This window comes from Apteryx mantelli, chromosome 28 (assembly GCF_036417845.1).
Source record: "Apteryx mantelli isolate bAptMan1 chromosome 28, bAptMan1.hap1, whole genome shotgun sequence".
Lineage (NCBI taxonomy): Eukaryota > Metazoa > Chordata > Aves > Apterygiformes > Apterygidae > Apteryx > Apteryx mantelli.
The window spans coordinates 6,382,159-6,410,156 of NC_090005.1; the positions used below are offsets into that span (position 1 = coordinate 6,382,159).

At 46.7% G+C, this 27,998-nt stretch overlaps 1 protein-coding gene across 1 annotated transcript in view; it reads right to left on the reverse strand.

Moving 5' to 3' along the window:
- Nucleotides 1–27,998, reverse strand: part of WNT3 (Wnt family member 3) — a 52,896-nt gene that overhangs the window by 5,693 nt on the left and 19,205 nt on the right. The window contains exon 2 of the mRNA XM_013957428.2: nucleotides 7,640–7,881. Coding sequence (XP_013812882.1) covers nucleotides 7,640–7,881 — 242 coding nt within the window. The remainder of the gene's footprint in view (nucleotides 1–7,639; nucleotides 7,882–27,998) is intronic.

A 27,998-nucleotide genomic window follows, 5' to 3' on the forward strand; every position in this document is an offset into this window, starting at 1 on the left:
ATGCTGGTTCAAAGCCTCTCTGTCTGAACCATTCTTCCTCGTATGCCAAGTCTACATGGGTACAGGACCATGGCAAATATCATTGGGTGGTTTAACCCCATGTGGCATCTCGTAAAGAGACCTTCTCTCCATGTGATGTGGTTGTCTCAAAAATGTTCTCCATAGGGATGGGTCAGAGGACCTGTCTCCCTCTGGGTGCTGGAACAGTCCAAGGTACAACAGAGCTGTTCTCAGTGGTCTTTCTCTCTGCCTGCATGCTCCGCACATGGCCTCTGCCTCTGTCCTTGCTCTCTGCCAATTTACATGACTAACTTAGCTCCTTTTCATAACTTCTTTTAATCTCTTTAAAAGTCTTTCTCCTCTGTGAACTCCCACTTTCATCTTCTTGGTCTCAAATGCAGCTTCCAGCCTTATCTTCTGCAATGTGTGGAGTGGGAAAGGGAAGAAACGGGGATGCTCTCGCCTCTGTCTGAACACCTCTGAGACAGTTACTAGACTATACAGGCTGAGTGAAGAAACTTTAGGAGAGATGCTGGCTCAAGTGTACCAAGGCCTGAAAAACAAACCTTGCAATGAGAGCCTTAAGGAACATAGTGGACAGAAGTTAGCAAAGAGAGGTATGAGAGGCTCTGCTCCTCATGTACCTGTTCTCATACATGGAAAAGAAAGAGGGAGAAAGCCAGCCTAGACAAATGTAGATGTTTCTCATTTGGGGGAAACTAAACTTTGGGAGAAGCTGAGAGTGATGTTGGATTCATCAGTGCTTAGGTTCTCTAAGATCAGACTAGATGTCGTTGGAGTCAATCCCACCTCACTGCCCCAATGTACAGGAGAACAGACATGTGTCAAAGGCAGATCATCAGGGTCTGTGGTGTTTGGGGTACTGTTGCTGGTGGATGGTGTCTTTGGTGCACTGCAGGAGGTGTTTCCAGGTGCCTCGTGGGTGTAACTTGCCTGAGTGATCAGGGCAGTCAGCAGCAGATGTGGGATGGAGCAGGAATTTTCCCCTGGCTCAGAGCAGCAGTGATCCTGGAGATTGTCCCCTTCTTCCAGAGCAGGAGCTGTGAGCCATCTTCTCAACTCCTTGGCGCATCTCCTGTCTCATCTTGTGCCCTGGGGAGGTCTTGGCTGCTCCAGGTCTCTCTCCTTGGCCTGTGGTTTTCTCTGCTGGGATAGGATCTAGCTCCCTCAGTGTCCAAAAATTAGACATCTCAATCTGAGCTAATTTCACCCTTTATAGGCAATAGAAACAGGCAACTTATGGGTCTGTGCTAGCCATGAAAAGCCTCTCATGTAGGATGGAGAACTGAGATCTAGATGCCTAACAACCCTAAATCAGGGCTGCTCAATGCTGTCTTTGCAAGTGGGATTACTCAGCATTTTTCACTTTCTTTTAATTCAAACTCTTACTTCCTTTCACCCACTGCCTCCAACAGTCCAGTAGAGATCCAGCCTCTATCTAGCAATGTAAAGCTTGTTTCTCTTAGTTATATTCCACCAACCAGTTATAAGGGGACCACTGGGGGCTATGGGCCACAGGTTGAAAATCACTGCTCTAACTCAAGTTTTTCAGCCTGACAAAGGCTATTTGGGTGGCCTATGATATAAAGCAGATCAGATTAGATGAGCCAGTGAGGCCCTCTGGCCTCAAACCAGGACAAGTCGGGGACAGAGGGGGAGGATGCAAACAACTCCTTGCTGGTGTGCCTTTGCTTTCCATCCTTAGTGGAAAAAATAACTGAGAGGCTCACTCCATGTTTGAAAATCCCACTTAAAGGAGTCGAGTGCCCTCTGACGCTGGCACACACGACTGCTCTGAAGGTGGCTGTGTCAGCACTGGCGACTTGGGTCTTGCTGGCAACATAGATGGTCCCTGAGAGCCGAGCCGGCGCTAGAGGTGCTGCAGCCAGACCATACTCCCTCGGTGCCGTGCGTGCCGGGGCTGTTTGCCTCTTTCAGCTGGCCTCCCAAGCACCCGGTTCGACAGAAGCCGGACACCGATTCTGCCAACTGGGTTTTACGAGCGGTGTCGGTTTGCTGGGGGGGAGCTGCAAGAGCGAGCTGCAAACACAAATGAGCTGCCTTGAAATTCTCCACTGGGTCTGGGCGAGGAGTTGGGAGAATTTCCCAGAGATGAAATGAGGGAGCAGAGTTCCCAGAACCAGGGGAGGGGCTCGCGAGGGAGGATTAGAGCGATCTTGACAGTGCACCACTGCGACTGTCTCCCAGCCAGGCCCGTTACCTGCTGGGACACTCAATTTGCCATTGTTCCCGCGGTGTCACACTGTATTACCAGCATAATGCAGAATGTTTCCGCCGGCCAGCGTACCCACGGCACAGAGCACTGGCATTCCCCAGGAGCACCTCGTAGCAACGGGGCAATGTTCCCCTGTCCTGCCGTCACCCTCCAATCCCGCCAGCCGGGCTGGGAAATCCCTATTGATGGCTCTCCCCAGCCCCCCGCCACCGGATCAGAATGGCTAAAGGGCGTGTGAATGGTGCAGCAATTTGAAACGACTGCAGTGCTGGGATGGTATCGCTCGCCCTGCCTCACAGTAGGGGAGGAAGCTTAGCTCTTTCTCATCAGTATAAGCTTATTTTTCTCTCTCCCTCTCTCTTTTCCCTCCCCCTCCCTTTAAGCTGTTGAGTTCATATCAAGACGGCCCCTGATCCCACACACCCCTGTTTAGATGCAAATGACTGCAAGTGTCATGGCTGAGAAAAGCCATGGGTTATCTTGGTGCGGTCTGCCTTTTCACAGCTCGTGTCAAGGGCTTAGCCAAACACACAAGGACCCCAAAGGCAGCCCAGGCCCAGCTGCCTTTTCTGCACCTGGCCCCACTGCTGTCACGCTCATAGCAGCCGAGCATGGGGAGCTGCAGCCCTGGCTGCTGCCCACCAGCAAGAGGCTCGAGCCTGCCTGGGGTTGAGGAGGACCTGTCTGGAGAACTGGTGGCATCTGCCTGGAGGGGGAGAGAGAGCAAAGGCCAGCTTCTTTGCAAGGAGGGAGGGAGAGAAGCGGTTCCCAGGTTGATCTACATGTGGGGAAACATATGAGCTCTGTAAGGCTCCTGCCAAATTCAGTCCTGCAGATCCAGTTCAGCCTGCTCCTCAGAGACCTCTTCTTCATCCCAGGTGTCAGTCTCCTTTCTTAATGTCTCTGGTATATTCCTGCTCCTTACACTCATGACTGGCTCTTTTTGGGTCCTGTAGTTTGAACGAAGTCCTGTATTTCACCACTAACACAAAGAATGACAATTGCTCAGACTGTCCCAGAGCAGCATTAAGTCATGTGGTTGTTGGCTCAACATTGGCTTTGGTGTAGGACTTGGCTGGAAGAAACATTGTCTTTTAATAAACCCGACCTTATTTTAAAAAGAAAAGGGAGAGAGAAGAGAGAGAGAGAGGAAAGCAGGTTTTTCCTCCCTCCTTGTCCTAAAGCTTCCCCAGACTGCACACCTGCAGTATAAATCATGTTGGAGAATCTGCTTGTAAAAACATGATCTTACCCCAGATTGTGGATTTTTTTTTTTTGGTTGTAGCCCAGGTTAGAGAAAAAAAGACATGCAAAAAGAAAACTTGTAGGAAGATAAACAATGGCCCTAGGAAATCAAAGGCTCACCAGCTACATCTACCATGGATTTTAGGGCAAAAACCCTGTGAGTTTGAACTTTGGGTAGGGCAGTGGATATGGGAGGGAATCAGGTCTTTCTGGGCAGAGCCCTTAGCAAAGGTCTGCGTTCAGCAGCCCATAAATAGGAACACTTCAGCCCCCAGGGTTTTGCTGTCCTGTAGCACTGGTGAATTTGAAGTCACGTAAGAGGCTGAGAAAGGAGACATTCAAGTCATACATACAGTGAAACTGGAAAGAGAAATGAGCTCTCTGCAGGATGGAGATGTGATGGGAAATTATGGAAAGATCTGAGGGGCAGTAATCTCTTAAACTATACCAGGGAGAGATCCCCTGTGATCCCACACTGACACCAGCGCTCAGAGCTGGGACGATGTGCCCAGAGGGAGGCAAAGCTGAGAGCAACCAAGACATGGCTTGAACGCTTGAACCGCAAGAAGGGATCTGCACAGCCAAACCTCAGCTAACTGCTCATTTTCCCACACTACCTTGCTTTTGAGATTAAGTTCTGCTTAACTGTCAGCAACTGTGATTAATACTTTTATAGCACCTTTAAGGTGAAATTATCCTCAATTTCTTTGCAAGATGTAATAGAAATGATTTTAGTGCTGCTGTAGTGAGAAATGTATCTTTGAAGTTTTTTTCTAAAACAGCTTGAATCTAACTAAAGGGGTAGTAGACGAGAGTAACCTAAATGTTACCCTTTGATACTTAGAGGTGATTTTATTCAGATATTTATCATAGCTTAAATACTGACTATACTGGGCTCAGTATTTATGGTCTATCTGCCTTGTGCATAGTATGAGCTGCAATAGTGATTGTAGTCTTAGTTTGAGTTCTACCACTGATTAGTTATTAGCTGGTTGGGTTACATCCCTTTGTGTGTCCTGGCCATGACTGTGATTGCCTGGAAGCCAAGAAGAAGCAAACACAGCAATAATTGCCACAAGCACTTACAGGTGCTCAGGACCCGGCCAGATGTAAACCACGCAGCTGGGGAAGATCACGGACATTGGTTCCAGCTTCTAGGATCAAACTCCTGATTTTTGTTATTGCTGCAGCTAGGGAAGATGAACTACAGATTGGGAGAAGATGATGCTATGAAAGCAACAGAAGTGTCCAGCAACCCTATCCACAGCTACCTCCAAGCCCTCTTGGGAGGGACAAGCAGTGTTGTTCCTCAGATTCATCACAGCTAACGTGATCTATCATGGTAGGACAATAACCTTTTTATTGCCAACATTAGCTCTTCCTTCAGCTGAGAAAACAGACTTGGCTGAAAAGTATGTTTTTCTCTGCAACTACTGATGCGGTAAACCTTGGGAATAGGTAAGTATTTCCTAGCATTACTCATTGCTACAGAGATGAGATGAGTCCAATCCCTTCTCTGCTTACTAATTTTCAAGACAGCAGGGAAAGACATTAGCAATATTTGAAAATGTAAATAATAATTACAATCAAATGGTTGGACTTTGAAGAAGTATCGTCATTTGTAGATGATACTGTGCATTTTACCTATTCTACATATGTTAGTTAGTTAGACATGAGAACAAATATTTGTTTCAAGCTAATTGCCTGGCAATATGGTACAGTAGACTACTGATACGTCATTGTCAAGGAAGCAATGTAACAGAAGTGCTCGATAATTTTTCTCCATCTGTCAGAAGAGTTTCAGAGCTATGGATGATATTTTAATTTGTCAGCTTGGAGTGCATGGAAATGTTGAGGCATGTCTGCATGTGAGGTTTTGCTCTACTCCCTGCAGCTGAAAGAATCTTAAAATATTCTTCATAAATTCAAAGTTCAGTTTGCTCATTAAGGGAGAATGGTTCAAACACAATTTTTAAGTCCTTTAATGCTGACAGAAAAGGTGTTGAGAGATTTTGAGTGCCTGAATGCTATAATAGTTCTTCCATAATGCACTTAGTTTTTTATGACAGTTTTTATAAGAACTAAAACTTTCTGATCTTGTAAGTGCTGAAGTTTATGACACGTGTTTATTAGGCAGCAAGTTGCAGTGTGACAAGATTTGGTGACAAATTATTTGGTTGTAAATATAACAGTTATCCAGAAATACACCCTGGCAAAGCAGAAGGGAATTGAATCTCGACATACCTATGTGACTTTACAGTCCTGATTTCAGCAATGAATCTCCCTTTAACTCAAGTGAGTCATTTTCACTGAAAGTTACTATTGATGTCTCTGGAAACCAGACCACTATTGGAAGGTTGAAATGTGAAAGAAAATATCACTGACTGTTTATATGCAGAGTATTGTAGTTTTGCAAGAAAGACTCATCAGGAGATAAGCACATTCCAGGAGACTATTAGGAAATAGTCTAATGTTCTAATTTCTTAAAGGATCATACCATTATTCCCATTTTCAAAGCAATGGCAAGAATAATTTCTTTGGAAAAAACAGACCTGACTGATTGGACTGCAGAGACTTGGAGAGTATCGACACCAGAGAAGCTAAGCTTCAAAAATGGTTCTGGTTGTATTTATGAAGCTGTGAAACCAAAGTATTATCTGCAGATGTTACTTGTGCTAAACTGAGTATAGAGTCAGCAAAAGGCACGAGATGGAAATCCTGGCTTTCATTAGTCCTCTCCTTCATTTGAGCAACTGCCTTCAGCAAACATTTCTGGTTTGATCCTAGCAGACAGATTCATGGTGCTGGCAGAGTCACGTGAATGTGCAGCCCATCCCTTTCTCCCCGGAAACAGGAAAGTTAGAAGAAGTAAGAGGTCCTCAAACCCGTGGCTGTGGTGTGGACAACATTTGTGTGTTCAGTGTCAGACTGTGCATGGGAGAAGCTCTGCGAGTGGCACAGTCTGCAGGCTCTTGGGGAAGGGTAGACAATGCCCTGTGCCAGCTGCTGCTGTGAGCATGCTGCACTTCTTTTCTACCCAGAGGAGCTCAAGGCATCAAATCTCCAGGGAAGGTTCCTTCAAGTGGAGCACAGCTGCAGCTCTGAGTCATCCCTGGGTGCTTCCACACATCAGTGAGAGCCATGGGCTGGGATGGAGGGGTGGGGGGAGTTTTTATTTGCCATATGATTCAGTTTCATGTGAATACCTTTTAATCTAAGGTCTTGGCTTACTAACTGATCTTCTGTGAGATGTGAAGTATGTTATCTGCCACCAAGGTCCTCCAGCACCCTCCTTGCAGCCTATATTCAGCTGCCAGCTAATGTTATGGGTGCCCAGATGTCTTGGGGCCTAACATCTCACTTGCCTCAGTGTAATACTCAAGCTGTGACCTTGCTGGAATTCCCAGCCATTTCTCACCTCATCAATGTGCTTCCAGTGTGCCTGATCCTTACCAGTGGATCTAGAAAGGTGGCCTTTCAGGAGGAGGTGATGGAGGGGAGCAAGCCTTTGTGTTTGGGGAGAGGAGGGGGAAAAATGTGTTTACTTCCACAGCTTCCAATCCCTGATGATTTTGGACACATCTGGGAAAAGAAATCCAGACTAAGCCAGGTCAGGACCACAGACTTCAGTGATGGTTTTTCAGTGCTGGGGAAAACCCTGACCACTGGGCTACAGGGGCAGACAGTGCTGCATGCCTTTGCAGCATGGCAGACATGCTGCAAAGGGCCTACCTTGACCCTGAGGAAGGGCTTAGAAGACTCCTCAGAGGCGGTAGACTCTCCTTCTGCCTTAGACCTGAGTACCATGCAGCTCTTGGGTCAGCTGTTGGCCTTAACCCCTCTCCCTGGCTTTTTTCCTGGGTCTGCTTGACCCAGGCATGCACTGGGCAGGGAGACTGGAGCTTGCAGTTCCAGGATGTGTGAGCATGCATGGGGCTAGACCTTCCCTTTCCTGTACTTTGTCTCACCTGGCCCTACTGAGAGCTCCTGGGAAGGGAATAGGCTCTTGTCTTGTTACCCCTCTCAATGGCACACATTGCAGTAGGATGTTTGCTGGGGATGGCCAGAAGCCAAGTGAAGACATGCTTGCCCTGGCATCACTGTCCCCCCCCACTGGCCAACCGCTTTGCTGTTTACCTTTGTCTAGGACTGGCCCAAAGATGGCCAGGCTGTCATCAATGGTGGTGCAGTTCCAGCGGCGGCCCCGGAACTGGTGTTGGCACTCCTGGATGCCCAGCTTCACCCCCTCAGCCACGCTGGGCATGATTTCAATGTAGTTCCGGCAGAAACGGAGCTGCTTGGGGACAAGGCCAGGGATAGAGCCGCAGAGGATGGGCTGGGACCCCAGGGAGCTGTACTGCTGGCCTAACGCAAGGGACCTGCAAAGGAGAAAAGACAGCATGAGGGGTGGTCAGGAAACCAGCTGGCACCAACCTTCCTGCCCCAGCAAAATTTCCCAGGGGAAATTTGATGAGTCAAGAGTTTAAGATAGTTCAGTGAGAGACAGTACAGAAAAGGAGGGATTTGATAAGAAAACAGGAGACTTTATACTAAATAGCACTGAAGTGAAAAGGGCTTTCACACCTGTAGATACCCTGGGCTGCAAAGATGCATGAGTTAACTCATCCTCCTTTGTGGGCACAGATGGAGGGATTCAGCTACCTGAATGGAGGCACCTAGAGCTACTTGAAGTACTCTGGTGCATCCAAAACATCCCCATCTGACAAAGGACCTATAGGGAGTTTTATCCTTGGGAGCAAGAGCTGGTGGCTGGGAGAATACCATGGGGTGTCTCAGGGGTCAGCAGACATCGATATGAAGCTTCCTGAACTGCAGCCAGAGTGGGGAGTGTCCTGCCCCATGCCAAGTTCATCAGCAGTGGGATTGTCATTTACTGGAGAAGGGTTGGGCTCGGATCAGGCATGTCAATGCCACACAGTCAAGGCTGCCTTGACACCTGTGCAGATAGTGCCCATCAGAGGCTGAACCACCACAGGATCCATCCGATGACAAGTGTTCCCTAGGCACAGCCGTGAGCCAGGCAGGCAGTTGCAGAGAATTTACAAATAACTCCAGGGTTGGGCCCAGATGGGCCATGGCAGCTAGAGAAGCTATTTGCACAAATTCAAGCATTTCCTGGTACCCAGCTCAAATGCTGAAATATCTCACTAGAGCAGCACTGCTCTAGAGGTCTCTCAGCCAGTTCCTGGGGTCATTACTCCAGATGTTGCACAGACAGAAAATGAGGATCTCTGCCCCAACCAACTGACAATCTCTTCTGCAGTTTTGATTTCCTCACCCATGTCTTCCTTCTCCTTGATACACTGCCTAGAAACAGGAGGATCTCCATCTAAACTCATTGTAGGCTCAGCATGGATGGTAGAGAAGCTTGTTTGTTGGGGACAGAATTCGACACTAAAAACAGCCCTGGGAGATCTGGTGCCTGGAGTCTCGGGCAGGATGCTAAGTTGACACCAACAGCTGGTTGAATTAACTGCATCCTAAATGTTGTAGGATGTACAGGGAATCCCAGGGGACCAGCTCAGGAGACGTGCCTCCACTGAAAACATTGACCAAGATGAGCTGAGTCCCTCTCTGGCTGGGAAGTGCATGCCTCCAGTCCCTGCCCTTATGCTGTCTTCTGCCACAACTCCATGCTCAGCCGTCTTTCAGCCCTGTTTCTTCTGCATCTCTGTGCCCATCTACCCAGAAGTGTGGCAGTCCTGCAGTTGCAGCTGCCCCAACACTGCAGGACTTCAGCACAAGATGTGATGTTTTGACTCCATCTCTAGCACCCTTGGATAGGACATGGAACAGTGGCAGCCAGACAAGGTTGGGAGGCAACACAGCCTAATGGGCAACATGCTGGGTCTGGTTCCCAGAGCTGCTTTGTGCTTCCAGTTCCCACTGAGAGAAATCTGATGGAGGAAGGCTCTGCACTGCTAGAAAGAAAGGACAGCTTCAAGGGACAGTTGCAAACACCTTAGCCTTGTTCCCCATCCAGCAGGGCCAAAAAGGTCTTGAAGGCTGGGAATGGGCAGGAGATAGCATTACCTTTCCCTAGACATCCATTCACACAAAGTCCAGTCTCAAGAGAGTGCCACACTCCGACATGCTTTCTCCTGCCTTGGTTTGCACAGCAGTGGAAGTGAAGGTCATATTCAATACCAATGTTAAATGCTCTACCTGCAGTAGCAGCTTCTCGCAGTAATGGCAGTGAAGGATTGGCCTGGTGTGCTTGCTGTAAGTGCCACATCACGTCACTCATGCAGGTTAATTGTGCTGTAGTTCACTGGTGTAAAACCTGTCCCAAGGCTTAAGCTGGATGAGCAGTTCAGTCCCTCGGGGAGCCCCCAGAAAAGAGTAATGCCCACAAAGGAGTAAGAGCTGGGACTCCTTACGATGTCCTGGGGAACTCCTGAAGGGGGGTCACCTGCCCATTCAACCAAAGATTTTGTCAAATCCCTTCTTTAAGGTCCTCTGAGTTATGTCACAACAGACTTCCCTGCACAGAAAGCCAGACTGGAGATATGAAGTCAGTGTTAGTCTGTCTGTTTTGTGGTGGGAGCTGAGATCTGTTGCATGGGAGAGGGCCTTGGGAAGGACAGCGACTGCTCTCGGTTGCATATGGTCACTCACCCAGCTCATGAAGTTGCTTAAGCACATACACAGTATGTAGTAACCTCACTTCTCTTTTTTCTCTCTCTCTGGCAGAACTGCCTTGGAATGGGTCATTTGCTTTTGTTCAGCTTTCTCGGCCATTTCCTTTCTTCCTCTTTTGGATGGTCTCCATCATTCCTGAGTCTCTGTTCTTTATTTTCCTTGCTGATGGTTATTGAAAGCACCTTCTATTCAGCTGAGTCTGCTGATCTTTCTCAGAGAGGTATCGAAACCCTCTAATTCCTCTTGGTCCATCATCCCTATCTATCCACAAGTCCCGGGAAAGCACATGTGTCAGGGCACTGTGGCTAAAGTACTGCAGCTCTTCTCTGACCTCCTGGGTCCCATGGACTGATGATTCTCTATGTACGGTCTGGTATGTGAAGCTGAAACAAAACCTATTTGAAATCCAAATCCGAGATCTGAAAGGCACATCCTGGCTCTGTGTGGCTCTAACACAGAAGTGACAAGGACTCATGGAGAGAAAGCAAATACATTTGGAGAGGAAGAAGTATCACAGGAGGAATTTGGGATAGATAGGGGAAATGGACAATTCTTAAAGCGCAAAACATAGCATCAAGGCTGGCAACTGCATGACCTCCAGAACCCACAATTTCGTTCAATGCCAGGCATCCTTCCTTGCTGTCTGACCTTGTTCTGTCAGCCTCCCTGCTCCTGGCTCATGTTCCTCCAGTTCCCACCATGTCAAAGGGAAATAGCTGTTTCACAGCCCTGCTCCACTGCCCCCAGCTTCCCCTGCAGGAGCTGACAGATGTATTTTCCCAGCATCAGCTCACAACCCAGATATTTTGCATGCTCAAGGGCAAGAGCCATAAAAGCCAGACAGCTCTGCCTGGATGGGATACTCCTTTCATCTCTGTGTGTACAAGTGTGAGCAGACAGATGTGCACATAAAGGTAGGCTTTTGTGTGTGTGTGTGAGTGCAGTGCATGACACAGGGAGCATGAGTGCACATGGCAAATGCACGGGAAATCCCCTTTCTCTTTTTCCGCTTAATCCCCTAAATCTCTCAGGAGTCCCGACACTGTCTGTCAGGCCACTAACTCCTTTTGTTCCCATCCAATAGCACTAGTCATAGCAGAGCTGTGGATCCAGCAGTCTCCAGTTGACCTTCTACAGATCACATTGGTCTGGGACGAGCTTTCAAAGCCCTGGGAGGAAACTGTCTTGTGCAAATCCTCCTTCTCCAATTTCAGGTAGGTGCATCATCTCTGGGGCTGGCTGAGGGAGAGCAGGGCTTGTGAATCTGCAGGCAAATGCCTGATCTCCACATGGGTGTTCCTACCGGGATACCTGACCTGGAGTAAATGCAGGGATTTCAAAACGTGCTCCACCACTGTGTCCTCCTCACCTTACTCCAGTGTCCTTGGAGAGGTAACTCATGTCTTTGCACTGCCTCGGTGTGGAAGATGTTGTGCCCACCTTCTCTTTCAAATGCATCCCTCCCATAGAGATGGCCTGCAAACTCATCTATTTCTACTTGGGCCACTGGTAGGAAAGACACTTGGTATCAAGAGAAGTCTGAGCTAGTACTATTTGAAAATAGCAGGATTTGGCCTGATCAGAACTATGCCAAAATGTATAAAAAGGAAGTTTTATGATGAATACCAAGGAAGGTTTGCTGCCGGCAAGAGCTGTTGGCATATGAACCTTTCTTTTCTGCCAGAGACTGGAGGTGGCATTGCTTGGAGTACTTTGGAATGGGCTGGACAATGCACCACGGGCTGTTCATCAGAGCTGGGTTTTCCAGGCCAGAGTTCTGGGAACCCAGCTGTTTTTCCTTTCTTGGCATTGGAAAATGTTGACATTTGTGCAATGAGTGCATTACAGCCTTCAGCAAACTCCAAAACTGGGTAGCATCTCTGCTTGCTGTGAGTGCCTGAGGTCACTGCTGCAGCCTTTAACTTGAAATGCAAGGGTAAAACTTCCTGGATGTGCTGCTGAAGGAGTGTTTTCTAGCCCTAAACTCAGCAGCTGAAAGTGGATGAATCAGCAGAGCAATTTTTCCTTTCTTCCACTGTATCTTGGACTGCACCAGTCCTGTGGCCAGTTGCATAGAAAAGTTTGGGTTGTAGAGGTGCATGTCTCCAAGGGTGAGTCTTGTCCCATGGAGCTTTAAACATTCCTCACATTGCAACTTTTCCTTGCTTCCTCCAAGAAATCTCCAATATAAAGGGCAAATGTAGGCATGCTGCCTGTGGATCCTGTACCCCACTGCGCTGTTTCCCTTGCCTAACTCACTAGAAAGAGCTTATATTTTCATCTTGAGAACCCCCCAGCCCAACTGTGGTAGGGTTCAGCTCAACATAAAAGCCTTGCAGAAATACATGACTACGAACATTGCACAAATGATGCTGCTGGTGGTGATGAGATTAGACTCCAGTGATGAAGGGAGTCACGGCAGTTGCCTAGCCTATGTAACGCATGGACTAGTAAGGGCTATGTCCTCAGATACACAGATTTGTGATTCCCTCCCACCCTGGAGCCTGAGCAGACATGTGCAACAAGTCAGCTCAGTTCAGGGCTCTGCTGTGTGAGCGCTGGAGGCCATGGCATGGCTGCCTTCTCCCTCTGTCTCACCGTCAGTGAAACAACAACTGCTTTTCCTAAATGCTTGGAGATCCATGGCTGAAAACACTCTGTGAGGGCACCAAGGAAACTGTAGAAATGAGGCTCTTTTAAATCACTGTAGTTCCTCCCACAGCAACTCAAATCACTGCAGCATAATGTTACAGGGCAAAAGTCAGTTCTGCTTGTGCCTTCTAAGGTCTTTTCAATGCCCCATATTGATCCCTGCACTATTTTTAATGCACTGAGAAAACTATGAACCGGTAGCACAAAAAGCAGGTCACAGTTCAGATTTCATTTGCCACCAGCTGTATTGGAGAAAACCTTTCTCTGCCTGAAGAATTTTTCATTGTTCTATTTTTAGATGTATTCAGCATTTTCCAGTTCTGGGCCACATTCTGCTTAAAATGGACAATTGCACAGGCTGGTATGCCACTGTTTTACAGTGATCAATGGCCCAGGGTTGATACATTGAAATGCACATTGGGAAGCAACCATTTTTATGCTAGCTCTTTCTCCGTATTTAGCATTGAGCACTTCCTACCTCCCACGACAGAAGGACTTTATCCCATCCTAGCATCATCACCATCACTTACTTGCTTTTCAGGTAAGAAAAGGCTGTACAAAATCATTGCTAGCAGAGATGCATTTCAAGCACAGGTCTTCTAGATGGAGAACTAAGCCCTGTTAGTTTTGTTATGGTACTTTTTGGACTGTCTGGCTAGTTCAACCTGATGCCAATGTTCAAAGTGCTTTTTCAAGTAGCAGATGTTCACTCTAAGATCGGAGATCATGAATCTTACCCCAGCAGATACTTTGACAGTGGTGTCCTTATTTGTTGACAAGTGCCTCCAGCTGCTAACTCTGTTTTGCTGCCTGACCTTAGAGGGGATATTATATCTGGTATAATATTCATATTTTTTAATTCTCGTAATTTGCTGACTGCAGTCCTTTGTGAATAGGGTAAGACACAAATTCTCGGGTTTGTCTGAAGATCAAGAGCAACATAAGGATATTTTTGCAAGTAAAAGCATGCAATATATATGCACATATGAGCTTGAAATATGCCAGGTCTTGACTGAATATGCAGATTGGACAAGAAGACAGCATAATTCAAATAAGGAAAATAAAAAAAATTATAATTTACTAGGGAACTGGGTGTTATTAATGAATCCCATGACTTTGCTCATAAATCACCCATTGCTTAATCCCTGCTGAGCATGTCTTGAGTTTTGAGCTTTCCCCATAGAATAGGCATTTGTGTTCCTGATATGAAATGTCACCGTCACCACAGGCTCTCCACCAGACTTCAGTCAGTGGTGTGCTCTAGGAAACAGACAGGAACTTCATTAAAAAAACTTCATTAAAAAAAAAGAGATTGAACTGCCTGAGCAAGCATTAGAAGCTGATCCCCCAGACCAGAGTGAGTTCCGTTGGCATGAGAGCTGATGTAGTTCTACAGAGAGATCTACTCTACTGTAGTGGAGCGCAGTTCTGCTGCACTACTGCCCTGGAAATACACTGGGGACTTTACAAACCAGTGTGATGTGAACTCTTGAACAAGAGAGTTTTTTTCCAGGTTGGTGTTTGCAAATCACCTCAGTAAATAGTTTGTGTGAACTGTTGCATGATCTGCACAAAATTCAGCAACCTGCAAGGCCAGATTCTGTTCAGTTAAGACTCTGCCTTAATTTAGTCAGACCTGAGGGTCAGGAACCTTTCTAAAACCTTCACAAATGCAAAAGTTCATCTAGGAATCACTCCCAAACCTGTGGCTGTTTAGAAATAGGCTAAGTATCTCTTTGGGAGCTATCCCACAGGGACATTGCAGGGCATTTCAATCCCCCTAAGTTCTGTGTGATTTTTATTTATCATCCATGAAAACACAGTGGTACCTCCTTCTAGGAGTTTGTTATCTCCAGTTGCAGAGTCCGCCTCCAGCAATCTCTTCTAGAAGGACTTAATCCTTTTTCCAAGGAAGACAGCACTGCAGGACAGAGAGAGATTTCCCCGATGGGAAGCACCCCATCAGAGGCTCTTGCAAAGGCCAGGAGTGGTTGCCCCCTGTGTTGTTCAGAGGCATGTTACAGAGCACCAACTGGTTAGAAATAGAACCACAGAATCTAGTTTTAGAAGATACCTGTGACCTCTAGTTCAACCCACCTCCCCCATTCACAGAGAAATGCTAAATAGTATTTCCAGACCAAGATGGGGAGAAGGCACTTAATGATATGATTCTCTGATCAGCGTACGAGGTTTGATCAGCATGTTCCCTTTATGAGCTGAAGGAAGCGGTCCCACTGACAGATATACTTTTATTTTAAGATATCAGAAAGATGATTTCTTAGGTGTTACAGAAATGTTAAAAAGAAAGCCGCTTAAGGTTTGTGGAATTAGAAGGAAGGGCTTGTGTTATTTTCTTTTAGCCTCAAATCAACACTAGAAGCTACTGAAATGTCATAGGATGACCCCATGCTAAGTCGAATGAAAAGTCCCACATTTGTGCACAGTGAAAATTGTTCTTTGTAGCCCAGTAAACATAGATTTTTTTCATGATGAGTGGATACTAAATGGTCTCATTATTCTGGAGTGGTAATTGCATTTCCCTATGACCTTTCACTCCTATGTACTGCAGGTAAAAAGGTAGCGAAGCTCAAAAAAGCCATTCTTACAGATGATGGTGCACCACCAGAGTAACTCCTTACAATGGGCAGTAGTTTAGAGGCCTCTCAGAATGGGGCAAGGTATGACTACTACACTAATGGATGAATTGCTAGTGACTGCTCTCCATGTATCTTACAGCATGCAACAAGTGTGTACATTGATGCTGAAGCCTGCAGAAGTTGATGCACTCTTAATTCACTCCTGGGCTGGCTTTGAGCAAGTTTCCATTTCTCCCATCAACTTTGTGGTTTCAAAAAATATCAGAATCATGAAATATCTACTGCAAGAGGCTGAGAAATCTGCTCCTGTTAGGTGTGACAGACTGTTAAATCGCAGAAAGGCACCAGTGAAGTGACTGTCATCTGCTGACATCACGTTCAACAGGGAACTGTAGCTAGGAAAGTCTGGACTGTGGGAAACCAACACAAGTCCCTGGGATCTGCTGATAGAGACAGATGAGGCCAAACAAAATGTTCTGTCTGCTTTGGGGTCCTAGGAGCTACTATGACTTCTTGGAAGATGAAGCAGTGGATAATGGATGGGAAAAAGTGGTTGTAAGCAATACTCATATCACAAAGATTGCCTCAAGATCGCGTGAGATGATTGGCACTTCAAACAGACATGAAAAGAACAGGCCCAGGCAAGTAACAGCCTCTAAAGGGAGAGGGAGCATGTGATTACTCTGACCAAACATGGGGGTATGCCTGACTGAAGGGGGCTTAATACCAAACTCAACTGTAGACACCGAAAATGAGGGGAGGCAAATCCCCCTGCCGTCCCAGGCTGGTGGATTTACAGCTACCGGCAGTGGCTGTGTGGCCATCTGGAAGGTCCTCCAGACCCTGGAGGCAGCCCCAGCTAGACTGTTGCTAGTGAGTAGGTTGAAAGGGAAATGCTACATTATATTAAAGCTGATTGCTAAATCTTTTCATCCTCAAGTCTGTCTGGAAAAGGAAGGAGTAAGGAAAATGTACTTCCAAAGGCCCTGCACAAGCAGGTTGTGACCACTCAAAGCTGAACCAGTGGTCTTAGCCCCATGGCTTTGTTAGCCTGTCCACCAATGCCAGGGCCAGCCAGGCCAGGCTCCTGGAATTGAGAAGATCAATTTCTTCTGAGGTCCTGGAGTTGGGGGGGGGGGTCCCCAGACAGTTTTCCAAAGCCTTGTCCCAGATTTTTACCAGCTGGGAATTTTAAGTTGGACAGCGAGTCTGACAGAGGACAGGTTGACAGAGACACTGCAGCAGAAGAAAAATAAGCTCATGTGTTAGGATTAAGGCCAAATTCAGGTGATATGAATGATGTGCTAGTGAGCAGATGGATGGGAGAGAAGGGGCTTGCCCTAAAGGCAGACTGACAGAGGCTGAATTACTTTAAAGTCTGAGCATTTAATCCCAGGGAGACATCAACAACAAGGAGGGCAATGAGTGCAGTGACGTGGCAAAAAAGGAGAGCCGGGGAATGAAAAAGGCAGGATGAGGCTGAAGGAAGCACCAAGGCAAGTGAAGGAGGTAGCTGGGGAGGAGTTTGCTCTCCCCTCCCAGGGCAGAGGTGTTATGGGAGCTGCTGTCATCAGCTGAACAGGAAACTCCAGGGCCGAACATGTGAGCTAGGATAGCCAGAGCTAATACTCAAAGGAATGGATTAAAAACTCATCTCCTCTGTAGATGGGATGCAGAGAGTCTTCCACCACAAACAGAGTTTGCATAGTCTGGGTGTGTAAAAGCAAGTGAAGGAAAAAATTGGCAAGAATATTTCCTGGCAGGGGAATATAAGGCAGGAAGCAGGGAAGGCCTCTATGAGCATTTGCACCCAAGGGAATATTAACCATCTTTTTGTGTATTTCCCACTCTATGATTTCAATCATTAAAAGAAACTGCCAAAGGATGCCTTGTAACAACAGGGTATCCCTTCTAAAGAGTGCAGTTCTATGTTTGCGTTTCATCTTCTTCTTCCATTCTAAAGATAACATAACTATTGTCAGTGGGATGTGATTTCCTTCATTCCCTTTGTAAAGTGCACACAGACTGCCAGTTGAATGAAGCTTTGGGGTACATATAGGGGTGCAAGGGAGATGCTTTGATCAAAACCCAAACGTTCATGTCAGGGCTCATGTCATGACATGGTTTCTTAACTGCAAGTAGGATTTAGGCATGGATGTGGCAGTCAGTTACTTTGATGCTTAAAGCCCATATGAGCATTCCTCAATCTCCCACTTAGCTACCAAATAGCCTAGGTCGTATTTGCCATCTCAAATGCCTGCATTTTGCAGAAAATGACCCCTGCTACTTGAACGTTTCTTACAAGGCTTGCATGGTAGGATGATGCTAAACCCCAACTCCTGTCTGCTGATCTGAGTCTCACTGGCAATCACAGGGTGCTCATACCAGTCTGAGCTCACATGTGTCAAGCAGTGACAGGGCCCTCTTCCACTGAACACCTATGGGTTGGGATGAGCATGTGGCACTTGAGAGACGCCTGGCTGAATCCCACTTCTGCCGAGGAGATGCAAACCTTTGTTTCTGAGGGCAATGTCCTAGCTGTGGGACGCAATAATTTGGGGAAGAATCTTCTCATTCTGAGGTTGTTTCTGAGCACACAGACTTCAGGAACCAGGTGTTTTCCCCACTGAAGACTGCTCCACTCTACCTATGAGGTTAGAATTCTTGCTCACAGTCAGATTCCCTCTGTCAGGCTAAGGAAAACTTTTGTACGCAATGAACCATCTTTGGCAGGAAGGACTGACTTACTGGCACTCCATAGGTTGCACCTAGTAGATCACCTCCAAATCTGGGACTTGACCCTCAGTAAGCAGTGTCCCACATGGCTCCTGCATATGAGAGAACCAGCAGCTCCTCTGGTGCTGTCTTGAAGGGAATGTATTGTACGAAGCCCTGTGCTCTGAAACTGTTCATTGGTCTGAGCGCTTTAGGCAAGACAGGGAAATGCCGCTGGCTGGTGCTTGGAGAGTCAGACCTTTGGATGGAGAAGCCTGCATGCCACCTGAGTCCCATGGTCTTTTTCGGATGTTGTAAGCCTTGCTGTAAATGTATCTTTCAGGGTTAATGGGCAGTGACACCAAGCAGCTGTGTGCTAGCTGGTTCAAACAGCTCTGTGATGTGATGGCCCTTGGGGGTCCCAGCAAAGCCAAGGGTGAACTATAATTGTCACTCATTAGAGACTTAATGCAGTGGGTGGCCATAATCTGCAGGGATGGTAAACAGCAAGGTGCCATTTGCAGTAGCATCTGATGCCATAAGCCAGTCCTGTTGCCTCTTTTTGGGCAGGATGTGGGCACAGAAGGGAGTTTACCGACCTCCTCAGTACATGGATCCCAGGGAGCCCCACTCTGGCATGTACGGGAGGAGCAACTGCCTGCAGGCAATCAGAGCAGGTGCAGGGAGTGGCTGAGGCCTTGCTCAGACTCAGTGAGTTTTGGGGTGGAGAAAGAGAAGAGCAAATACAGGAAGGAAGTTGAAGGTGTCCAGCTGCAAAGGGTGTCTTCATCACCATCCTGAAAATGATTCAGCTCTTCTAGGGTTAATAATCTCCCATTTACTCTTGTTTTTGGTCCCATAACCATTCCTGATCCATGGGTCTCCAAATCCATCAGCTTTCCAAGCTGACATGTCCCTGCCCAAGAAGACTGTGCTACCCTCCACCTGGCTGTGCTGAGTAATGCCTACTGCAGCTTCTCCAGCATGTCACCAACAAGGAACAACAGGGAACCAGACCTGTGGCCTTGGACCACTAAAATCTTTTTTAAACTCTTGATTAGATGCTGTGAAGATTTTGGGGGCCATTTGTTTCCTAGCACAAGGTTCACCCATAGTTTCTGTGTGGGAGATGGCTGACCATGCCTGGTTTGAATCCAAGCCAGTGGTTGCCTTCAGCATCAATAAGGCAAATCTCTTACTGGGCTATGCCAGTGGGTGGCCAGCACATTAGGGGAAGTTGTTGTTCCCCCTGGTCAGTGCTAGTGAAGCCAGACCTGGACCTTTGCTTCCAGTTTTAGGTCCACTAGTGCACGATGGTTGTGTAGAAAATGGAGAGGGTCCAGCGGAGGCAACCACGATGGTCAGGGGTTGAGAGGATGTGATCTACCAGGAATGGTGGAGGGAGCTGGGCTAGGTTAGCATGGAGGAGAGGAGGCTGAGGGGTGTCTAACAGCAGCCTACAGCTAGCTGTGGGTCAGTTACAAATCTTTTTTTGGTGGTACCAGACGGTATAACAAAGCACAACAGGTTCAGGCTGGGCAGAAGGATTCAGTCCTTACCCGGGAGGGTGGTGCAGCCCTGTGCCAGGTTTCCAGTGATGCGGGAAGGGGGTGGTCCTCCATCCTTGGAGGGTGTCAGAGCTTAGGTGGACGATGCCCTGGCTGCCCTGGGCTTGGGCTGGGGTTGATCCAGCTCCAGGGGAGGTTGGGCTAGAGACCCCTAAGTGTCTCTTCCCACCAGCACTGCTGTGATTTGGTGTAATAGGCTCTGATATTGAGGCAGAAGGGGAAGCATTTGTCTCCTCAATGGCTTGGCTGTCATCTCTGGGAGTGACGCAGGAATGTGCTGGCAGAGGCTGCATGAGGACCTGGAGACGTAGCCTGAGACTGAGAAGGAGAATAAGGGGAGAGCACAGCTTTTGGGAGAATGGTGAAGGCTGCAAAACCCCGTACCTTAACAGCTATACAAAAGCACAGGGTGATGAACAAATAACTCTGAAACAACTAGAGATCTTGCCTTAAGTCAGCATTTCAGTGGTACCTGCCTATTCCCTGTGTTTGCTGCCAAGGCAAACTAGTTGACCATATTTTGACATGGGAAAAACAACCTCAGGTTTACACATGCACAAGAGCTGTTGCTGACTGGACACAGCAAATTCACACACTGGTCTTTTTACAGAGACTTGTTCTCATCTTGTGCCCTCTGATGGACTGGAGAAGGCAGCTCTCATCTGTGAGAAGCATCTTTCTTCAGACAGCACCACAGAAAATTAACACCCAGCTCTGAAAAGGTAGGATGCTGCAATTAACTTGAACATGGCTGAATTTCACTGCTGCCATTTGTGTGCTATTTGGTCTGGTCTGGCAGGGTACAGTCAGTTCTGTGGGTCCTGGGAGGGATTAGTGCCTCGCAGGGATCACTACTAGTTTTCAGAAGAGTTTAAGTTCTTTGATGTGAAAGGTTTTAGGGAAATGCAAATATCTGAAGTACAAACAGGTCCAGACTAAAACCAGAAATATATTTGCTGGGTGAAGATTCATCTAAGTGATGAGATGGGTGCAAAGGCCAGGACATGTTGAGTGCTGTTACCCAGAATCAGAGTTTCAAAAAATGTTGATTTCTTTAGGTTTCCTTCTAACCTGTGTCTGGCTGACACCGAACAGAGGTGACATCCTGTACTCTCTATCATGGGACCAGGTTCACTTTTTCATTTTAAGCTCCAGGTGTCTGTATGCAGACTTTCTGGGTAGCTGCTGGAGAAAAACAGGCACTGACAGAGCACAACTAATCTGTGTAGTGTCCAGATGAGCCCCTTTAACTTCTCTGAGTCCACAGAGCACTAGGGAAGTACCCCTCAAATTAGGTCAGATGAACCTCCCTTGAGGCCCACACATATGGTCTTTACAGGTTGAAGGCCAACCAAGGAGAGTAGTGACCTCCAAGGGCAGACCTCCAATGAAGGTTTGCAGTGAGATTTCTGCCACATCAGCTAAATTTAATCTCATTGTTTTATTCCATTTTTGTTACTACTTTTTTTGTCCTGTGGGCATGGGATGTGATGCACTCCTGTGTATGAACTTCCCAGATACTATCCACATCCTTGCATCCACTCTGCCCTTATTTTGCATAGTTTTCATAGTACAGTTTGCAGCTGAGCAATAAAAAATAAAATAGGATGGCTCACCCTCTTACTCCTCCTGCCCCTGCCCCAAGATCCTGATTTCCCCTACCACTACCTCTAATTTTGATTTAGCTGAGTTAGTTTTCTGATTATTTAGCAAATTAAATTGCCTCTGGTCTCCCTCAAAGGAAATGCTGGACCTGACACGAGTAGGTGGGGAGTGCATGGCAGGGAGGACCAGGTGGTGACAGAGGGAAGGGAGTGGGGGCAGTGGGTCTGCCCCCTTCTGAGAGGGGTAGATGGTTAGACTGACTTTGCTGTATCAAGTACCTTCACCCTAGGTGGAAGTCATCTGAATATGGCTGAAGAAATGCAAACCCTGTGGAGGACACCTAATCGGAACTTCAGTATTCATCTCTTTGGTACTGCAATTGTGTTTAGAACATGGAAAGCCCAGGAATATCTATTGAAAAGAAAAAAAAAAAAAAGCTAAGGATGTTAGATAGTAAGGTTGGCAAGATATTCTTCAACAGTGAGCTTACTCATGGTTGCTACTGACCTCTGACTGCCCATCTTTCTGTGGCACTCTGCTCTCCCCTTGCCATGGCAATACCTCTGTTCCCAGTACGTAGGTAGGACAAAATCAGATAGGAAGTGGCCAGCACTAGGACCAGTAGAGAGCCAGAAACAGGGTCTAGGGCATTGTGACTCCCTGGCACTGACCAAACCCATGGGCAGTAGCTGAGGAACACTGCTGATACAGCTGGTGCCTGATACACAGCTTTCAGGAAAGGACACCCTTTTGTATATATTGGTTGATATACAAGCAGTGATCTTACTCCATCTACTCAAAATTGTAATGTAAATGTACTATTGAGGCATATAGAAGCCTGATCACAAATGTGACTTATTTAACAGCAGTCTTAGCCCGTGCAGTAGACAGCTCAGTGCTTTAATGAAGCTCGTGCAGACTGTGAGTCATACCCTTGTACAATGGTATCTCCTTGAGAATGCAACCATCTCCTTTGACCTTCAGCAAAGTTAAATAAGATATTGAAGGGGAAGGGTACAGCATCATGTTTGTGAAATTGGATTACTCAGCTCCCAGGCTCTGAAGGTTGCCTACAGCTTCTCTCCTGGACATGTTAAGGATGGTTTTGTGCTTCTATTGCCTTCACTGAATTCTGGCCAAGCATGCGCTGTCTTGTCCAGTAAAGTGCACAGGACACTGCAACCATTACTCCAGAAACTGGGGTATTTCAAGCCTCCTCCTTGTTCTAAATAGGATGTTAAACATGGAAAGGGGACAAAAGAGCAATAGTGGTGAGCTGAGGCAGTGCCTTATGTTGACAGTTTGATTAGCCTATTGGAAAGACTTCTGAGAGATTATTTAGTTACAGTGAGAAAAGGAGGAAGATTAAGACTTTCTGTCCAGCAAAAGAGGGCAGGACAATGCCTGGTGAATGGGAATTCAGACCAGCATAATGCAAAGGCACAAGTTTCAAAGAATGGGACAAATGGCTGACACTTGTTGCAGATTCTCTGCCGCTGGATGTCTACAAATCTGGGTTGTGCCTTTCTGCAAGAGCTGTTTGAGCCAATAGAAATGAATTCCTCACCCCTGGGGTAAAAGGATAAGATTTAGTGGCCACACTACACAGCCCCATCTGGCTTTGGATGGAGGACTTTTTTTCTTGTCCCCTGGACTCATAAATAGGGAAATCCCAGGGAGTCTGTGTCTTTGCTGTTATTTCTGCCGTAATGGGTCCTCTGCACAGGTTGATAATGGCTGCACTAACAGAGGCAACAAAGAGAGGAAAATGGGCTTGGGCAGGGTTAGAAGAACTTGGTTCTAGCTGTAGTGCAAGAGGGGCTTCTGGCAAGTCAATATTTCTTATCCCCCTTTAAACAAAGGTTAAGTCTTCCATCAGTTTTTGATAGGATTCCCTTAAATTACCAAGTGGTACACATGGAAGGACATAGGAATACTGTGTGTAACAACTTTAAAGTCAGCTCACGCATTTGAAATAACATTGTGATAACTACAGCCCACAAGTGAGTTTCTGAGTCCCTAGTACAGAGGGTGGAGGAAGGATGCTGGGTCCCCTAGAATGGCTCTGCTGAACATTTCCTAATGCACACCAGTGGCATGTGACATTGAAGTATTGCCCTTAAATTCAAAGAGCACCAAGGAAAATTCCTGTGTCCCCTCTAGATTTTCTTTCATGCAATGTTCTCTGCTAGATCTGATTTATTTGTCTGATCCAGACAGGTTTCAACATTTTTCAAGTGTTCTGTCTAGAGCTCCAGGCTGGCAGCACAGCCGCATCACGTTGCAGAAGCATCCACAGTATGCAAATGCCAGGGGAAGCCTGGGAGCTGCTCCCACTACCCCAGGCAACTGGCTAGTTCCCTCCCATGCTCTGCAGTGCCTGTCTTCTCAGCAGTTTTTTCATAGTCTCAGTTACTAGGTTGGATTGTGAGCCCTGATGGCTGAAGAGCAGAGACAAATCCTGGTCTTCAGCCCCTGCTACAGGCCTAGGGAGGACCTGATGTCCCATTGGGCCATAGCGTCTTCAACAACTCTGTCAGCAACCAATTGAGTTTAGCGACCTCAGACCAAACCTGGATCAGTTCACTGATCTACTTGCAGACTTCCTGCATGCTCTCTGCCTCTCTCTGTTCTCTGTCCTTACCAGGGATAATTTGACCTGAAGGCAGCACACTTGTCAGGCATCTGCAAAGTTATGTGTGCGCTACCAATGCAGATCTTGCCCTCCACACCCTGTTGGCACAGGTAATTTCAAACTTTTCCCAGGTGGGCAAAGTCCTTTCTATAACATTCTGAGATATTTCCTAGATTAGGACTTTGGTTATCTCCTCTTAGCTCATGTGGACCAATGTGGAACACAGTGCCAGGAGCACATGGCAGTGAGTTAGTTGCCTTGGCTCTCATGAGAGCGATCCAGACGTTTGTGGCTCTGTGCTGGAACAACAGCTCATTACTAACGTTAAGGGCACCACATAGCTCTGAGGAAGATCCATGTTTTTTTGAATGTCCTGCCAGAAAAGTGACCCAGGCGGACTTGCATTACTGACAAGAGGAGGGAGATCACAAGACACTGCGGCTGAGAAAAGACCATGGCAAAATTATGCCCTGGGCAGGAAGAGTTGCAACTTGTGCTAAATTCCCTTTGCATTTTTGGAGTTAGAAAAGTCCTAAATGGAAGAAAATCCGCTCCTGATCCTCAGGATTGTTCCTCATTGTACATATAAAAACTCTTTTTCTAGCCATGAATTAGTAGAATTACTCAGTAGCCAGCAACACTCCAAGATAACAAGTCTTCAAAAGCATGTTGCTTCTTGCAGGGGCCTGGCACCAAGAAGCACCACACATGGTCTAGATGTGTTTGGAAATCAAAGTTGAGTTTCAAAGTGCTGATACTTAAAGGAATAATAAAATTCAGATGCTTGCGTCAAGCACAGAGGAAAGAGCCAAGGTAGACCAGGATATTGGCTGGATGTTAAATGACTTTTAATCATAAAGAGTAATAAAAAGATAGTCTCCTCACCCCCACCAACTCTTTCTAGTGACAGAGAATGTGTTGCTGGACATTGCAGTACCAAGAAAGGAGGATCTAGAACAAACTGGCAAACTGAAAAGCAGGAAATACCAGGGCTGGAAGAAGATGGTTATAAAAGCGATCAGGCTGCCACCAGCAATGTTAATTTGTCTGTAACAATGAGCCATTGTAAGGTTGTACCTGAGTGTAAAGTGGCTGGTGGAATTATCAAGAAGATTGTCAGTGAGATTATAACTGTATTTGGTAAATGATTTAAAATGAACACTAGTGAAGAATACTAAAACATCCAGAAAATCCTGAATTAGCATGTTATAAAGCTAGAAGAAGTAATTGGATCATGTAGTCTGGCTTTTATAGTGCAACTTGAAAACTTCCCTAAACCCCTCAGTTTGGGCTTGATGATCTGAGCTTAGCTAAAACAACAAATAGGCAATATTTCTCCTGTTAAAAGGTGGATAGGATGTACCTGAGTGTTTGTAATTTCCTGGGCATGTTTAGTGTATCTGTTAGTCCAGACAGGGGAACACACGGCAGGAGAACTGAGTTCCCTGGATAGGGCACTATGCAAGGAGCAGGCATGGGCACAGATCCCTGAGGGGATGCAGATGTCTGCAGGTTAGACAGATGGAGTCCCTCTGATACACAGGAGGCCAACATCAGAATTTTAGCAGAGAAGATCCAGAGCAGGGAACAATGTCCTGATGTGAAGAAATACAGAAGTGCTGGTTGGAACTGACCTCTGGAGGCTCCAGTCCAACCTCTGACAGATTGTCCTGACTAGAGCAGGGCAATCTCCAACACTAGACCAGGCTGGCCATGGCTTTGATGAGCCAAATTTTGTAAACTTCCAAGGGTGAAGATCCCCTACCTCTCCAGACACCCATCCAAGGGCTGCACAGCTCCCTGAGGAAGGAATATTTCCTAATGGCCAATGTAAATCTCTTAATAAACGTAAATTTGGTGCCTTTCCTTGTCTTCTGCTTTTACTAGTATTGGACATAGTGTTTCCAAGGACATCCTAGCTGTCCTTCCATGGATGCTTCCCATGCTTTTAAGGATTTTGAATATGTACTATTATAGATTTTTCTTGATTAGCCAACAGTCCTGTCTGAGAGTTCTCTCTGCTCATCCACAGAAGCTTGTAGGACTGCTGAGAAACAGCACTTTCGGCTGCTATTCTCTAAGGCCACATTCACAGTGCTAAATGCACTTCAAGTGTTTTAGGTTTGTCACATTCTTGCTTGTCATGAACAGCCCTCTCTAAGATGCAGCTGGCCCTGGAGTCTCCCCGTGTGGTGGTCATAAACATGATTAACAATTTGTGTGTGTGTTTTAAAGCAATATGGATTATCAGAGGAGCAAGTCCTTTAAGTAAAGTGGATGTCTGAGTTGACAGAGAAGATGCAAATTTGGAACAAAACCAGCACACTGATAGCACCAGCCTCCACAGCTAGAATTTTTCAGCAATCTGCTGCACTTTGCCCTATCTCATTACATTAGTGCCAGGATGGACCATATTGTTTTGCACACAACTGCAATGGTATACTAACCAGGGACACAGGTTCACATACTGTAAATTGCCACTGTCTTCTTCGTAGTGGGGACAGCTTCCTAGATATGGACTCTAGGCATATGGGATGGTGCATCTGGAAAATCAGGAATTGCTGCTGTTTTCTCAAGGCCATTGAACAAACATGACCCAAGGCTTGCAGAAATTTTTGTCCCACCACAAAGTGCCATTACACTCAGTTGCTGATGCTCGAGGAATGGGTCTGAGGGGAATGGCTCTGACTTCAGTGAATGCCCCATGCTGTTCTCCAAAGGCCATCCAGTGTAAGATACTTTACTTTACTCCAACTTCTCCCAGACTTCCTTGGAGAGTAGTCTACATGGACAGGGCTGTAAGCCTGATCTTCTCTTCCCTCACTGTGGGATCCTGCAACACAATGGGGAGTCAGGACAATCCCACAAACACTCAGCATTCCCAAGGACAGTGAACCCTGAACATGCAGGGCCTCGCTTGTTAATCTCTGAAAGATTCTAGTGAATGGGTGAAATCTATTGTTTTCGCCTGGAGAAAGGCAAAAGTCCAACCTATCTTCAAGAAGGGCAAGAAGGAGGATGTGGAAAACTACAGTTTCAGCTCACTCCCTGGGAAGGTTATGGAGCAAATCCTCTTGGAAGCCCTGTCCAGGCACAACAAGGACAAGAAGGTGACAGGGAACTGCCAGCACGAATTTACCAAAGCAAAACATGTCTGACCAATCTGGCAGCTCTTTATGATGAGATGACTGGCTCTGTAGTGAGGGGAGTGCTGTGGATGTTATTTACCTCAGCTTTAGTAGGACTTTGAGATTATCTCCCATAGTATCTCTATTGCAAAACTGGGTGAAGTACAGACTAGACAGATGGACTGCAGGGTGGGTGGACCATTGGGGTCAAAGAGTAGTGGTCCGTGGCTCAAAGTCTAACTGGCAACCAGTTATGAGAGGTGTTCCTTGGAAGTCAGTACTGGGAGTGGGACTCTTTAACATCTTCATTAATAACCAGAATGATGGGACAAAATGCACCCTTAGCAAGTTTGCACATGATACCAAAGTGGTGGGGGCGATGGTTGATATGCTGAAGGGCAGAGCTGCTATTCAGAAGGAATATTCTCAACAGGCTGAGAAATGGACTGACAGGGACCTCATGAAGTTCAGCAAAAGCAAACACAAAGTCTTGCTCCTGGGGTGGTATGGCTCCATGCAACAGGACAGGTTGGGGGCTGACAGGCCAGAGAGCAACTTTGAACAAAAGGACTAGGGGATACTGGTGGACAACAAGTTGAAAAGGAGTCAGCAGTGTGTCCTTGTGGGGAAGAAGACCAACTGCATCCTGGGCCTGCAATAGCAAGAGAGTAACTGGGAGGTGGAGGGATGTGATTCTTCCCATCTACTCAGCGCTTCTGAGACCACATCTGGAGTCCTGTGTCCAGTCTGGGGTTTCCTAGGACAAGCAAAACATGGACATACTGGTGTGACTTTAGCGGAAGCCACCAAGATGATCGGGGGGCTGCTTTGAGTAGGGTCTCCAGGTGAGACCTACAGATGGTCCTTCCAACCTAAATTATTCTATAATACTATGATTCGATGAGTACTGCAAAGGGCTATGGTATGCTCACT